Raw genomic sequence first — 14,622 nt, 5'->3', positions numbered from 1 at the left:
TGGTTTGAAAAAAGGCCCAAACAAAGGAGCCACAAGAACAAGAAAAAATAGCCAGAAGGCACTTATAATCTCTCAAGAACTGGGCGAGTGAGGAGAGGTAAAAAAATAAAAAAGCACACTTTCTCACGCGAAAAAAAGAGAACTGAGGAGACCGCGTTTGCTCAGTGGGTGGGATGGCACTCACGCTCCACAAAGCTGTAGTTTTAGCTTTGGTAAAATGCCAGACCGGGCGACGTTGATTGGCGTCGCCCACTTTTGAGAAGATTGAAGCCTGCTTGTCCTCAGAGAATAGAAAAGCCCATCACATGACCAGGAATTTATTCTCCCTGTGAGTGAATAGAGAGAGAAGGGAGGATTCTAACTGCCAGTTTGCCTTGGCAGGAACACTGAGGAGAATGTATCTATTTGAGCTTAAGGGGGGGTGGGGAACAGCACATGTAAAATGCTCACTTAAGAAAAAAAGACGAACAGACTAAATGAGTCACATTTACACACTATAAAAATAATACATTATCCCTGCTCAGCTGCTGGCTCTGCAGACTCTATAGCTTGTATTGGCCATCATGCTCCATCATGTGCAGCCTTGCCTGATTGCCTAAGTCTTCGTTGGCCCGGGGCTCCAACATATCTTCCTGCCATCCCCAGCTCTCTCTGGGTGCACATAGAGGGAAATTCCCTATTTAGTTTTTTAGAATAGCATTAGCCCCTGATAAAGGGCATAAAGCTAGCCAGGCCTATTGAATTAATTTTTGGTATATGCACAGCTGAAGCAAGCACTCTTGGAAAGCCTGGGGGCTGCAGGGGGAACCTGCGGGAAGTACACCCTAACAGGTTGAATGGGCAAGAGGGGTAGGCCCGGCAGGACCGAGCCAAAGCATCACACAGTAGCACTTAGAAGTGCAATTGGGAGCTGCGGAACCAAGCTCCGAGCTCAACCAAGTACGGTCCTGAGACTGTGACTTGGGAGCAGCCGTTAGGCTCGACCATACTGTGTGACCAAGGCCAGCAGAGCAGGAGCTAGACCAGGGACAGGAGCACCATCGGCGTGACCTGCTGCAGTTAGAGAAAAATATTATTTTGTTCCAGGGAGCACCTCTGCTTCTGCTGGTGATGTTAGAAGGGCTCCTTTATTCTTAATTATTTTTTTAAATATCTCTAATTGTCCATTCATATTGAAAGTGAAGAGTGTGCTGTATAACAGTTAAGCAACATCTTATTTAATGCATTTTAAATTGTATTTTTTAAACAGGAGAATGTGAAGAATGTATAAAAGTGTGACTAGTTTACAAGGTGCTTCTATGTGACTTTACTTTTTTCTGAATAGTATTTCCTGTTGTTCCAGATTAATGAACAGTTTGCAATCAGTTTAATTGCTGAACAGCCTGTGACTGAAGTTAGTAGCAGAGTGATATCATGTGACGGAGGTGGAGGAGCTCTTGGGCATCCTAAAGTCTACATAAATTTGGTATTATGACTGTTCACAAAAAAATATTAAAATGCATAATTATTTTGAATAACTGTTTATAGAAGATACATTTACAGTAGTCACTATTTTAATTTGTAATTTTCATAGAAATGTTCAAAAATAGAAATACTGTTTGCTGATATTTATAAATTAGTAAATTTGTAAGGTGCTTATGTAGTGGAGCCCTGGTGCACCATTGCTTTGCTGCTCTGAGGGCCATAGCAGGGGGATACATTTTGGATGTGGGTCCAGAAGGTGGGGAGGAAATCTCCTTCAAGGCCTTACATTTACAAATGACTTATCTTATTTACTCCCAGCAGTCAGCTCAAGAGACAGTATCACTCCAGTTAAAGAAATTAGTTCATTTGTTGCTTCAAAAGACAAAATGAAAACAGAAACATGAAAGTCACAATATTAGAAGCTTACATTCTTCACTTTAAGGTGTTTTTCGTTTTTCTTACATAGTAACTTAGTAAATGACAGCAGATAAAGACCTGAACAGTCCATCCAGTCTGCCCAACAGTCACACTCATTATCAATTCATGATTAAATCAACAATCAATGTGATATAAAATAATTGATCATTGTTTTTCTTTGGCATTTCTGGGACATAGACCTTAGAAGTCCAACCGGCACTGTCCTTAGGTTCCAGCTACCGGGGTTGCAATCAAAGCGCACTCCAGCCTATCTGAATTCATCTTGTCATTTGCAGGACATAGACCGTAAAAGTTTGCCCAGCACTGTCCTCACGTTCTAATTACTGGAGTTTGTCGAAGCCCTCTCCAGCCCATCCTAAACCAGATTCCCATATACGGGACACAGACCATACATGTCTGCCCGGCACCGGCCTTAGTTCTTCACAGCTGGAGTTGCCATTTAAGCACCACTTCTCTGGAAAAGATTTGTTTCTATATTAATATCTTTCAAGTATTTAAATGTCTGTATCATATCTCCCCTGTCTTTTCTGTCTTCTAGGGTATACATATTCAGGTCTTACAGTTTCTTCTCGTACATCTTTTGGTGCAAGCCCCATAGCATTTTTATTGCCTTCCTGTGGACCACGTCATCTTTTTACATCCTTAGCAAGACATGGCCTCTAAAACTGAACACAGTATTCCAAGTGAGGCCTCACGAACGACTCATAATAAGGGGCATCAACACCTTTTTTTCTTCTGCTGGTTTCGCCTCTCTCTATACAGCCTAGCATCCTTCTGGCTACGGCCACTGCCTTGTCACACTATTTTGTCGCTTTCAGATCCTCGGAGACTATCACCCCAAGGTCCCTCTCCTTACCTGTGCACATCAGCCTCTCGCCTCCTAGCACATGTGGTTCCCTTGGATTTCTGGTCCCCAAGTGCATCATTCTGCACTCCTTTGCATTGAATTTTAATTGCCAAACATTAGATCGTTCTAACTTTTGCTTATACCTTTTCTTGTTTTCCACTCTCTCCAGGGTTTCCACTCTGTTACAAATCTTGGTATCATTCACAAAAAGACAAACCTTACTTTCTAACCCTTTGATAATGTCGCTCACAAATATATTGAACAGAATCGGCCCCAGCACTGATCCTTGAGGTACTCCACTACTCAACTTTCTCAGAGTGAATTCCATTAACCACCTTCCTCTGGCGTCTGTCTGTCAACCGATTTTCTAATCCAGTTCACCACTTAGGGTCCTCACTTCAGCCTGTCAAGTTTATTCAAGAGCTTCCTATGAGGTGTTGAAGACTTTGCTGAAATCTAAGTAGGTTACATCTTGTGTACATCCTCAATCTAATTCTCTAGTCGCCCAGTCAGAGAATTCAGTCATATTAGTTTGGCATGATTTCCCTTTGATAAAAACATGTTGTCTTAGATCTTGTAACATATTCAATTCCAGGAAATTCACTATCCTTTCCTTCAGCAATGCTTCCATTACTTTTTCAATAACCAAAGTGAGGCATACTGGCTTGTAGTTTTAGCTGCTTCTCTGTCACTACTTTTGTGAAGGACTGTACTGCTATGGATTTACAGCCTGCTTCACTGACACAGACTACTTAATAATTACTGTGGATTCTTTTGGATTCATACTAGGTAACTGAGACCTTTATTAGAGGTTCTAAAATCTACAATGATTAAGATGTATACAATGATTAAGCTATATACACACAATGATTAGCTATATAATTAAAAAGAAACAATACCTATCTATAAACAATCATTTATTTATTACATTTGTACCCCACATTATCCCACCTATTTGCAGGCTAGATTCCATGGACTTTTCTTCGAGAACTTATCCAACCTTTTTTTTTTTTAACCTAGATATGCTATTTGTACCAATCTCCGCTGGTTCCAGAATTTAACTTTTCACTGAGTGAAAAAATATTTTCTCCTTTTGGTAATTTTAAAACAAAAGGAGAAAATATTTTTTCACTCAGTGAAAAGTTAAACTCTGGAACCAGCGGAGATTGGTACAAATAGCATATCTAGGTTTTAAAAAAAAGGTTGGATAAGTTCTCGAAGAAAAGTCCATGGAATCTAGCTACTCTTCAGGATTTTGCCAAGTACTTGTAACCTGCATTGGCTGCTGTTGGAAGCAAGATACTGGGCTAGATGGAGACCTAGGTCCACTAGATTAGACATGTAAAGTGAGGCATCTGCGTGAATAATCTTGTGTACGATCGTGCATATCTTGAATTCGATGCGTTCCTTGAGTGGTAACCAGTGAAGGTTCTCTCTTAAGGGTGTCGCACTTTCGTATTTGGTTTTACCAAATATGAGTCTGGCTGCGGTATTTTGGGCTGTTTGGAGTTTCTTAATAGTCTGTTCTTTGCAGCCGGCGTACAGAGCGTTACAGTAGTCCAAGTGACTTAATACCATAGACTGTATCAGGGTACGGAAAATGCTTCTCGGGAAATAAGGCTTGACTCTTTTGAGTTTCCACATCGAGTAGAACATCTTTTTTGTCGTGTTCTTCACGTGGATATAGAGAGTGAGGTTTCGGTCTATGGTAACTCCGAGAATCTTCAGGTTTTCTGAGATAGGAAGGGTGCAGTATGGTGTAGTAATAGTGGAGTAGTTGTTTGTGTTATATTGAGAAGTGAGTACTAGGCATTGAGTTTTTTCAGCGTTGAGTTTTAGACGGAATGAATCTGCCCAGGTGTGCATGATTCTGAGGCCTTGGTTGATCTCGTTGGTGATTTCGGTTATATTGTGTTTGAACGGAATGTAGATTGTGACATCGTCTGCATATATGAAAGGGTCTCTACATCTAAGCAATGCTAAGAGTTCCTAGACCAGGAAAAGTACTACTACTACTTAACATTTCTAGAGCGCTACTAGGGTTACGCAGCACTGTACAGATTAATAAAAGGACAGTCCCTGGTCCAAGGAGCTTACAATCTAATGGGAGAAATGTCAAATGGGGGCAGTCTAGATTTCCTGCATAGAGGTATGGTGGTTAGGTGCAATAATACACTATATACAATCATCACTGGTCTTTACATCATCCAGGCTCTTTTCAGCTGGGGAGGGCCCTGTTCACAGCGAAAGCCAGGCGTTTCTTTGACCAGGAAACATGATTCTCTGCGCAGTTCGTACGTTACTCACAGATGAGCTCCCAATTTCACTGAAAGAAACTCCCTTTTTTATTAGGCTTAGAACTCATGTTCAGAGCTAAGGAAAATTACAGAATGCTTGAGAAACAAGCCATTCTGTGGGAATGTGGTCATATGTTTCCCAGTCCAGGTGGCCAATCTGAACTCGAAAACAAGTCCCATCTTTCCCTTCACATAACAAATTAATTAGAGCTGTGCCTTATCTTCTACATTCCAACTTATTTTCACACAATCAAAGTCAAACAATCATTCCCAAACAAAACCACTTCTAATCAAAAATACAGATCCCGAGTGTACTGGCCGGTCAAGGCAGAGTTGAAAAACAATCTTTAGTTCACTTTTATTACTGGGACCACATCTGCTCTTCTCCAATCCTGTGGAACCTCTCCCGTCTCCAAAGATTTGTTATGGTATGTTATATTAATGTTGTTTTCCCCTCAACACCTTAAAATAGGTTCGGAGTGGATTACAATATAAAGTAAAACCAGTCAACTAGACTGGGAGCTTACAATATCAAAAATTATAGTACAACAATCTCTAGACTATCTGTTAATGCTGTGGCAGAAACTTCAAGTTTTAAAACTATGGGGAAAAGGGTATGGAGACTAGCTAATAAAGTTTGCTTATTTTTTTTTTTTTTTGGTGGAGACCTAGCATGACAATTCTTATGCTGTTATGTTGTTTTATAAGTTATGCATGCATTTGGTGCTGACGAAAGTAGATTCTGAAAAGTAAAATCCAGTTAGATCCACAGTGCGTACTTTGGGACAACATGTAGAATGAGGGGTATATGTATAATCAGTAGTGCTGAATATATATGGGATGTGATTGTTACCGCCACCACTATGCATCACAGGACAAGTCCCTCCTCTCAGTACCCTTCTCCGCCACCGTCAACTCCAGTCTCCGCTTCTGCCTCGCCTCACCCTATGCTTGGAATAAACTTCCTGAGCCCATACGTCAAGCCCCCTCCCTGCCCATCTTCAAATCCTTGCTCAAAGCCCACCTCTTCAATGTCGCCTTCGGCACCTAACCACGTCACCTCTATTTAGGAAATCTAGACTGCTGCCCCAACCTGATTGACTACACATTTTGTCCTTTAGATTGTAAGCTCCTATGAGCAGGGACTGTCCTTCTTTGTTAAATTGTACAGCACTGCGTAACCCTAGTAGCGCTTTAGAAATGTTTAGTAGTAGTAGTAGTAGTGTAGGCTTGCTATTTAGCAGACGTAAAGTAAACAAACAGCTTATCTGGACAGTGGCTGCATATTACTTGCTCCACCCTCCTGTCACTTTACTAGATATAGTATTGGTCCATATAGCAATCATAAATCTATGGATAGGCAAGTTATATTTTCACTGGCCAAAAAGAGCACACTTGTAGCACAAAGAGCTTTCCAGATGCTGAGGGAGGGTGCAGGTCTTTGGTACTGACTGCAGCTTTTTCTGAAATACTGGCTCCTAAGAAAGGGTGAGGAATGACTACTAATAGAGAAAAATTCAGCAGGTGGCTCAAAACTTAGTGTCATCAAGAAGGTTTAGGAGAAGGGGGGCAATATATGGAAAAACAAAAGGCTGTACTATAATTGTGGGCTACACCTACATCTTTCTGTGGCAGGGAAAAGGATCCTCCATGGGAAATTGAATCAATGTATTTCTAGGCATTTAAACTAGAAGACAGGAATGGCAAATGGAAGCAGGTGAGTTCAGGTAGTCACCCCCAGCAAAAGTAAGTGATTGCAGGGTTAAAAAAAAACAAAAACCCAACATCTTAGTAACTCACTTATTAGCAGCAAAGTAGAAAGGGAGACTAGGCAAAAAGCTATACAGAAGATGAGCCGGATTCAGCCACCTGGGATCCAAATGGTGGAACTCAATACCAAAAGCCACAAGAAGCATCTCTATCTTCAGTTCAGAAAAGAACTGAAAACATACCTCTTCAAAAATTTCTATAGTTAACCACGTAAACTACAAATGACATCTTTTAAGTCACAACTATAAAACACTACTGTAATTTTACTGTAAATTATAAGCCACTTTGAACGAAAACTTGTTTTTGGATAACAGTGGGATATAAGAATGCATGCGTGCATAAATAAATAGCTGGAAAACGATGAAGACACATGCTCACTGTATAAGTAACAAAGTTCAGTCTATAAGCCCTGATGTTAGAGGCAGACATATAGATATTGTGGCTGTCACAGAGACGTGGTTGCATGGGATGCAACTGTAGAGAGCTATAATATATTTAGGAAGGATATTGATGGCCTACCTAGATAGAAGGTGGAGGAGTAGTGTTGTATATGAAAAACAGTATTAAAGTGACTGAAATGTATGGGGCCTGGGGAAAGAGTGATATAAATCATCTTGGAAAGAGAGGATAGAGTTTCTATCCATGTGGGTGTCATCTACAGACTTCCAAAACAAATTGGAAAAGCTGGTCAAAAATATAGCCGTAGATATCCATAAGAACATAAGAGTAGCTATACTGGGTCAGACCAATGGTCCATCTAGCCCAGTGTCCTGTTTTCCAAACAGTGGCCAGGCCAGGTCACAAGTACCTGGCAGAAACCCAAATCATGGCAACACTCCATACTACAAATCCCAGGGCAAGCAGTTGCTTCCCATGTCTGTCTCAATAGTAGACTCTGGACTTTTCCTCCAGGAATTTGTCCAACTTTTTTTAAATCTCAAAGGGGTGTGTTTCGGGCGTGACTAGGGCGAAGTCACAGTTTGGAAGTTTTTTTGCTATAATGGAACATTGTAAAAAGGTCCAGAGCAAAAATAGGATGTTTTTGCTTAGACCTGTTTCAATAACGACTTAAGTGCCGAAAATGAGCCCAAGCTGACCAGATAACCCCCCCCCTTTATTCCCCCAGTTGTCACTGGCTCACATCATCCCCCTAAGGGGTGTAAGTGACAGTACATACCAGGCTCTATGACATCTGCAGCTATGATGGCCATTCCTCTTAGAGCAGCAAGCAAGTCCCAGGAGTAGCCTAGTAGTCTGTGCAGTAGCCTGTAGAAAAGGGGATCTAGGTTTGTATCCCATTCTACTGGTACACTTGTGATGGAAAGTGTGAGCACCAGTACTGAATCCACATATAGGTGACACCTGCAGGCATCAGGCCTATTGTAGGGGAATACAGTTGGGTACAGTACATCTTTTGCTACTTCTAGAGGGCTAACCATACAGTATATGGGGGTTATTATGTGATGTGTACTTGGGACTGTTTATGTGACGTTCACTGCAGTGCCCCCTAGGCTGCCCTCTGCTCTGCTTGGGATGTCTGTGTAGCCAGTTTAGTAAGATTGCTGGTCCCCAGACATCACAATGGCTTGTTTTTGTTCATTTTTCCCTTGTATGTTTTTGTTTGAAAATGGCCCTTAATGATGCACTGAGCACAAAATGTCTAAAACGGTGATTGTCGAACCAAAAAGGTAGACGTTTTTCTTGTTTGAAAATGACCATGTTTGGCACTGGATTTTTGGACATTTATTGCAAAACATTCAAGATTGGGTATGGACATCATATAAAAAATGCCCCTCTTAATGTGTAACAACATATACTGCCCCAGAACATCAGAGTGCTGTGACCAGGGGTGTATCTGGAATCTGGCGGTAGGGGGGGCCAGAGCCAGAGAGAGGGGGCACATTTTTGCCTCCCTGCCCCGCAGCCGCCGCCTCTCTCCACCCCCCCTCCCTGCCGTCAACCCTCCCCCGCTGCTTACCTTTGCTGGCGGGGGGCCCCAACCCCCGCCAGCCGAGGTCCGACCCGAAGTCTTCATATTTCGTCTTCCTCCGACTCCTCCGTGGCCATGCTGCAAGGAAGTAACGCTGCAGTGCTGATTCGTTGAATCCAGTTCGGAGTCTTACGTCGCAGCACGTTGTACGCGCGTACAATGTGCTGCGACATCAGACTCCGAACTGGATTCAACGAATCAGCACTGCAGCGTTACTTCCTTGCAGCATGGCCACGGAGGAGTCGGAGGAAGACGAAATATGAAGACTTCGGGTCGGACCTCGGCTGGCGGGGGTTGGGGCCCCCCGCCAGCAAAGGTAAGCAGCGGGGGAGGGTTGACGGCAGGGAGGGGGGCCAGGGCAAAATCTGCGGGGGCCCAGGCCCCTGTGGCCCCACGCAGATACGCCCCTGGCTGTGACTAGAGAATGGCACAGAGGCGGGGACAGAGCCTGAGCAGATGGGGTGGGGACAGATCCCACAGGGATGGGGACAAGCTTTGTCCCCGTGTCGTTTTCTATTTGAAGCCTGTTAATGAACTGGACTGTTACATTTGAGTGGTGCATATGATGATTTTTTTTGGGGGAAAAACAAGCAAACATGCTGTCCTTAACTAGCAAAATTTGCATGGGGGATCCTGTATATTCCTGCTACCAGCACATCTTCTAAGAAGGCATCTTCTATTGCAGGAAGGACTGTGGAAGAGAGGAGAGCTAGACTCAATCCTGGGATTGCTGATGACTAAATTATCCACAAATTAAAAAAAATCATAACAGTGCTTCATAGGGCACATTTCTCCCCTGCTAGGCATACAGAATGGGTTGTATTTTGTACCCCTGGACATTTTAACAGGGTGGATTAGGATTCCTTGGGGTAGTAGAAATTAGCTATTGTTGGGGTTGGAAGGGTAGAGGTGGGGGTGGGAGTAACTATAGTTGCTTGTTGTTATTTTTTTATATTTGTGATTTATAAACAATTGCACAGCATTTTGTTCCTTAAAGATTTCAATATAAAATCACTAGTAAAAAAAAGGCCCTTTTCCGAAACCAATGAAACGGGCGCTGGCATGTGGCTTTTTTTTTTTTGTGTGTGTGTGTCACAGTTATTTGTGAGTGTGTGTGTGAGAGGGTGGGGTGTGTGTGCAGGTTGTTGATGTGTGTCTTTTTTTGTGTGTTTTGTTTTTTGGGTGGGGGGTTGGGGGATGTGCTGTGCTGTGCTGGCAAAGTGGGATGGATTGGTGTGTGGCTTTGAGGGTGTGTTTCTGTTGTATTGTGTGTGTGTGTGTGTGTGTGTGGTTTTGTCTGTCAAGGAGGTTTGTGGAGGGGGGTCTTTCTGTTGGTGAAATGTAAATGTGGTTGTAGGGGGGTCAGCCTTTGCTGAGTGGTGGATTGTTTTTTCCGGGGTTTTTTTTTTTTTTTTTTGTGCTGAGGCAGCATTGTTGTTTTAGATGGGCGGAAGGTAGAGGAGCACGTTCTTTGACGGTTTTTTTTTGGCCGTTTCAGGGCTGCTGTTGGGGAACGCTGGAAGAGAAATGTGCTGTGGGAAGCAGCGCCGTCTTTTTCCGTTGGGCTGGGGTTCGGAGCATCCTGGAGGTGGGAGACGGCTTGCCTGAGGATGGGGATGGTTGTTTTAAGTTGGCGGAAGGGAGAGGAGCACGGTCTCGGGCTGTCGTGGGGTGATCCGGTATGTTCGGTCCATTTCAGGCTGGCTGCAGGGGGATGCTGGAACATTTATGCGCTGCGGGAAGCAGCACCATCTTTTTCCGGGTGCTCAGGGAATCCCCGAGGTGGGAGACGGCTTGCCTGAGGCTGGGGATGGTTGGGCACCTCCTTGGCCGCTTCGGCAAAAGGGGAAGAGGAAGGGGGTGGGGAGTTACCTGCAGCCACGTGAGAAACCAGGTATTCTTTGTTTTGTATTATTAGTTTGCATTTCTGTTGAAGAAAGAGTGGATGCCTTTCGAATGATGGAGGTGGTGCGTCAGTGTGCGGTTGTTTCATTAGTTTGGCAGCCAGTCTCCAGCGATTCCTAGGCAGGGAAGGAGTAGGGAAACACGCTCCGTGTGTTTCCCTACTCCTCCCCTTCCTTGGTCACAGTTTGCTTCTGGCTGGGTCGCGGGTAATCCTTCCAGCTGGGCCGCAGCTTGTCCTACTCGCCCATGTCCCAGTTGGTGAGGGGCACGCTGTTCTCCGGCTCCACCGACTCCACGTCAAGCGAACCCAAATATAGTCTGTGCTGTAGGCCCTCCGGTACTCTTCAGTACCGGCATTAGGCATTTAAAAATTTCTCCCCCCCCCCGGGTCTATTTTTGCACATACCCACAGCAGGAATATTCTTCTCTCGTTCCAGCGGTGGTTCTGTGCTCTCCGTGCTGCACAGATAATGAGCCGTTCTGCTGGTGAATGCGCCTCCTTTATTGCCACATAGTTTCCTCTGATAGGTCCGTCTTACGTCACCTAGCGTTGCCTGGGAACGGTTTTGTGATGATCCTTTGTGTTTCAGAACGTTGAGGGTGTTTTTTCTGATTGGTCCGTCATGCGAGGGCGGGGCAGAGAGACATGGTCAGTGTTGTGGCTTCACCACCATGAACTGACGAATCCTTCAGGGAGTGACTGAGTGACTTCAGAACGTTGTCCCGCGGGGACTGAGACAACCTCCGGGGATGGGGTGGGGACGGAGACAGAACCCACAGAGATGGGAATAAGCTTTGTCCCTTTGTCATTCTGTAGCTGTGACAAGAGGAGTACATGGAATCATCAACAGACCAAAACTGATGCCCCATTTTTTTTTTAATGCACTGCGGGAGAGAAGGCCAACATTTTACACTTTAAGGACTCACTGTGGTTAAAACATTGTCATTAAATTTCATTTAATAGGGTTATTAATCTTTTTTAACATTCAGTGAACATATTTGACAATTCAAAGTAACGTAGAATTAATAAATGTGAAGCAAATCAATTGAAGACTGCAAAACGTCAAAATAATATGAAAGAGACAATAGCAGGACAAATATACGGCCAGAACATACGCATTCATTGCAATATAAAAAAGAGAAATAATCATTGGCCACTTCTTTGCAAATAAAAAAATATTAATAATTGCGGAAAAACTGCAACAGTAAACATATGTGAACCACAGCTCGACAAGCTCAGCCCTCGAGTTGCCACACAATCCCAACAAGGCTAGAACTAGTTTGGCACATAGCAGGAAAATATAGGGAACTAAGATAGGACAGAGAGCTTTAAATAAATATGAGGGGATTGGATCAATGAAGGATGATGATGTGCAAAGAGGCAATGGTCTTTTCCTAGCATCAAAAATGATAATGGCCTGAAAGCTGTCCATAATGTCCTCCTACAGAGGCTCAGGATTAATGAAGAATGTGTCCCTTGTGGTGTTTGCTTCAAAATCCTAGATATAAAGTCTGATTCCTTAGCATCTGAGACTAGGAAGCAGCAATTGTGAGGCTAGCAACTTTCTCAGAAAAAGGCAGAAATATCCTCCATAATAACAGTGTGAGTTGATGGTACTGGAGTGATGGTCTTCAAGACATTAAAGATTAAGGGCTTCTTTTACTAAACCGGGCTAGCGATTCCTGTGTGGCAAATGTGACGCAGCCCATTCAAATTGAATGGGTTGCAGCGCATTTGCCAAGCTGGGAATTGTTAGCGTGGTTTAGTAAAATAGACCCTAAGTGCATTGTTCCCACTGATGTTAATTTGCTTCAAAATGTATTGTTTCTTCACTTTACACAGTGTCCAAATTAACTAGGTGGTTGCTTTTCACCATATTCTCTTTGCATGGTGATATTGCTTTTCTAGTAGGTGAAATTCCTGATTAAACCATTGGAACACTCCGATTTCCTTGGCTTAATCATTTGAAGAGGAGAGAATCAAAAACAGAAGATTATTGTCCCAAATTTGGGTTTGCATATCTGGAGGATAGGTTACAAAATCAGAAGTAAGGCTCAGTGACGGGGCACCAGATAAATAAGTAAAGTGAAGCAACAGTGCTTCAAAAGATGTTTTTGAGGAAGGGCAGGATCAGTGAAGCCCAAAGTCAGCCACCGTAAAAGCCACTCCTTGCCTTCTTCCTTCTCAGGATTTGTGACAGAATAAGAAAACTGGAAGGGCTGTACTCATCAAATATATATTTTTTTATCCCAGCTGAAGCCATGTTTCCATAAGGGCCCAAATATTAAGTGATACCCAGAGACCAGATCATGTAATGAATGCTATTTCTTCTGAATCGAATGGTTATTTAACGGATCAACAGAGAAAATGAGGTGTCAACAGGTGGAGGTAATAGATGTTGAGAGGACTTCCCGCATGTGATGGGAATCGGTTGTCAAGACTTTAATGGGAAGTTTGGATGAGAATGCTGAGTTATCTCTCACTGACGATCTCAAGCAACTTCACAAGTGCCAAGAGGGATCACTGTAGAGTAGGGTGCCATTAACAAAAGCAGGATCCAAAAAGAAATTGTGGGTCCCTTTTACAAAGGCGTACTGAAAAATGGCCTGTGGTAGTGTAGACGTGTGTTTTGGGCGTGCGCAGAATCCCTTTTCAGCGCACCTGTAAAAAATGCCTTTTTAAAACATTTTGCCGAAAATGGACATGTGGCAAAATGAAAATTGCTGCGCATCCATTTTGGGTCTGAGACCTTACTGCCAGCCATTTACCTAGTGCTAAAGTTACATGTGGTAACTGGGCGGTAATGACCGATGCATATCAAATGCCACTTGGTGCGTGCTCAATGTGCGTGTCCAAAAAAAAATAAATATTTTTTTGGACGCACGTATTGGACACGTACCAAAAATGAAATTACCGCAAGAGCCATGCGGTAACTCCATTTGGCAAGTGTAAATGCTTACGCATCTTAGTAAAAGGGCCCCTGTATAAGTTCTAAGAAGCCCAAAATCTGGAGGCCCAAATTCATGCCTTAAAGAGCACCCAAAGGAGCATGACCTGATCCATGGCATGGGCACATGGTACTGGTGCCACTGTGAGTGATAATACATAAAGATTAAAGAACTGCTAGCTACTTAGTCCTCTGAGCCGTTCTGTGCATTCCAAACCCTGAAACTGCCTAGTCTGCACATACTTTGCATATACTTCTTCCAGGCTATAGCAACTTGTCTTGGTGGTGTAGTTTCCATAGTTCTGATATCAAGTGTTACTTTTTTTTTTTAAGCCAGTCATCTAGAATTTTTACTTCACTGCATTATAATTCAGGTTTCAAAACTTTTAGGTGTAGTTTACTACTGTTGAGCACGTGCTATCTGCTGCAGGTCCCTAGGAATAAAACGAGCCTGTAGCAAGTAGCGCTTATTGACAGTTTGGTTTTATTCCACAATATCCAGAAGGTCATTAACTGAGAAAATACTTATTAATTTTTGAAATCAAATATTAAAGTAAGTTGCTTTAAAGCCTATTCAGTTTTCTTTGATCAGGCCTTTTCTTTTCTTTTGTAGGATAAAGATACAAAAACTGGAACATGTGGTTACTGTGGACTTCAATTTAAACAGAAGCACCATCACTGATAAAACGTTTATGCTGTACACTGCAGAGATGTTTAAATATTACAAATAAAAATACTTAACAGATTTTTTTGGTTTAGTTTGTCTGAAGAGGTTTCTCTCTCCCCCCCCCCCCCCCACTTTTAAACTAATTAAATTCTTTTAATTCCTTTATACTGAATGAGATTAAAGCTAAATCAGAAATCTCACTCATGAGCTGAGTATTGTCATGTGAACTTAGTTTGAATTAGTAACAGTCTTCTATGATGATGCTGGTTTTTTCCCCATCAACAAGCAGGATAAAA

General features: G+C 42.9%; 1 protein-coding gene across 1 annotated transcript in view; it reads left to right on the top strand.

The window, feature by feature from the left end:
- Positions 1-14,405, top strand: part of NDUFS6 (NADH:ubiquinone oxidoreductase subunit S6) — a 46,019-nt gene extending 31,614 nt beyond the window's left edge. Inside the window, exons 3-4 of the mRNA XM_030209817.1 lie at positions 1,343-1,465; positions 14,273-14,405. Coding sequence (XP_030065677.1) covers positions 1,343-1,465; positions 14,273-14,341 — 192 coding nt within the window. The 3' untranslated portion in view covers positions 14,342-14,405. The remainder of the gene's footprint in view (positions 1-1,342; positions 1,466-14,272) is intronic.
- The last annotated feature ends 217 nt before the right edge of the window (positions 14,406-14,622 follow it).

Source organism: Microcaecilia unicolor, chromosome 1, assembly GCF_901765095.1.
Source record: "Microcaecilia unicolor chromosome 1, aMicUni1.1, whole genome shotgun sequence".
NCBI lineage: Eukaryota > Metazoa > Chordata > Amphibia > Gymnophiona > Siphonopidae > Microcaecilia > Microcaecilia unicolor.
This window is presented reverse-complemented; position numbering and strand designations above follow the sequence as displayed.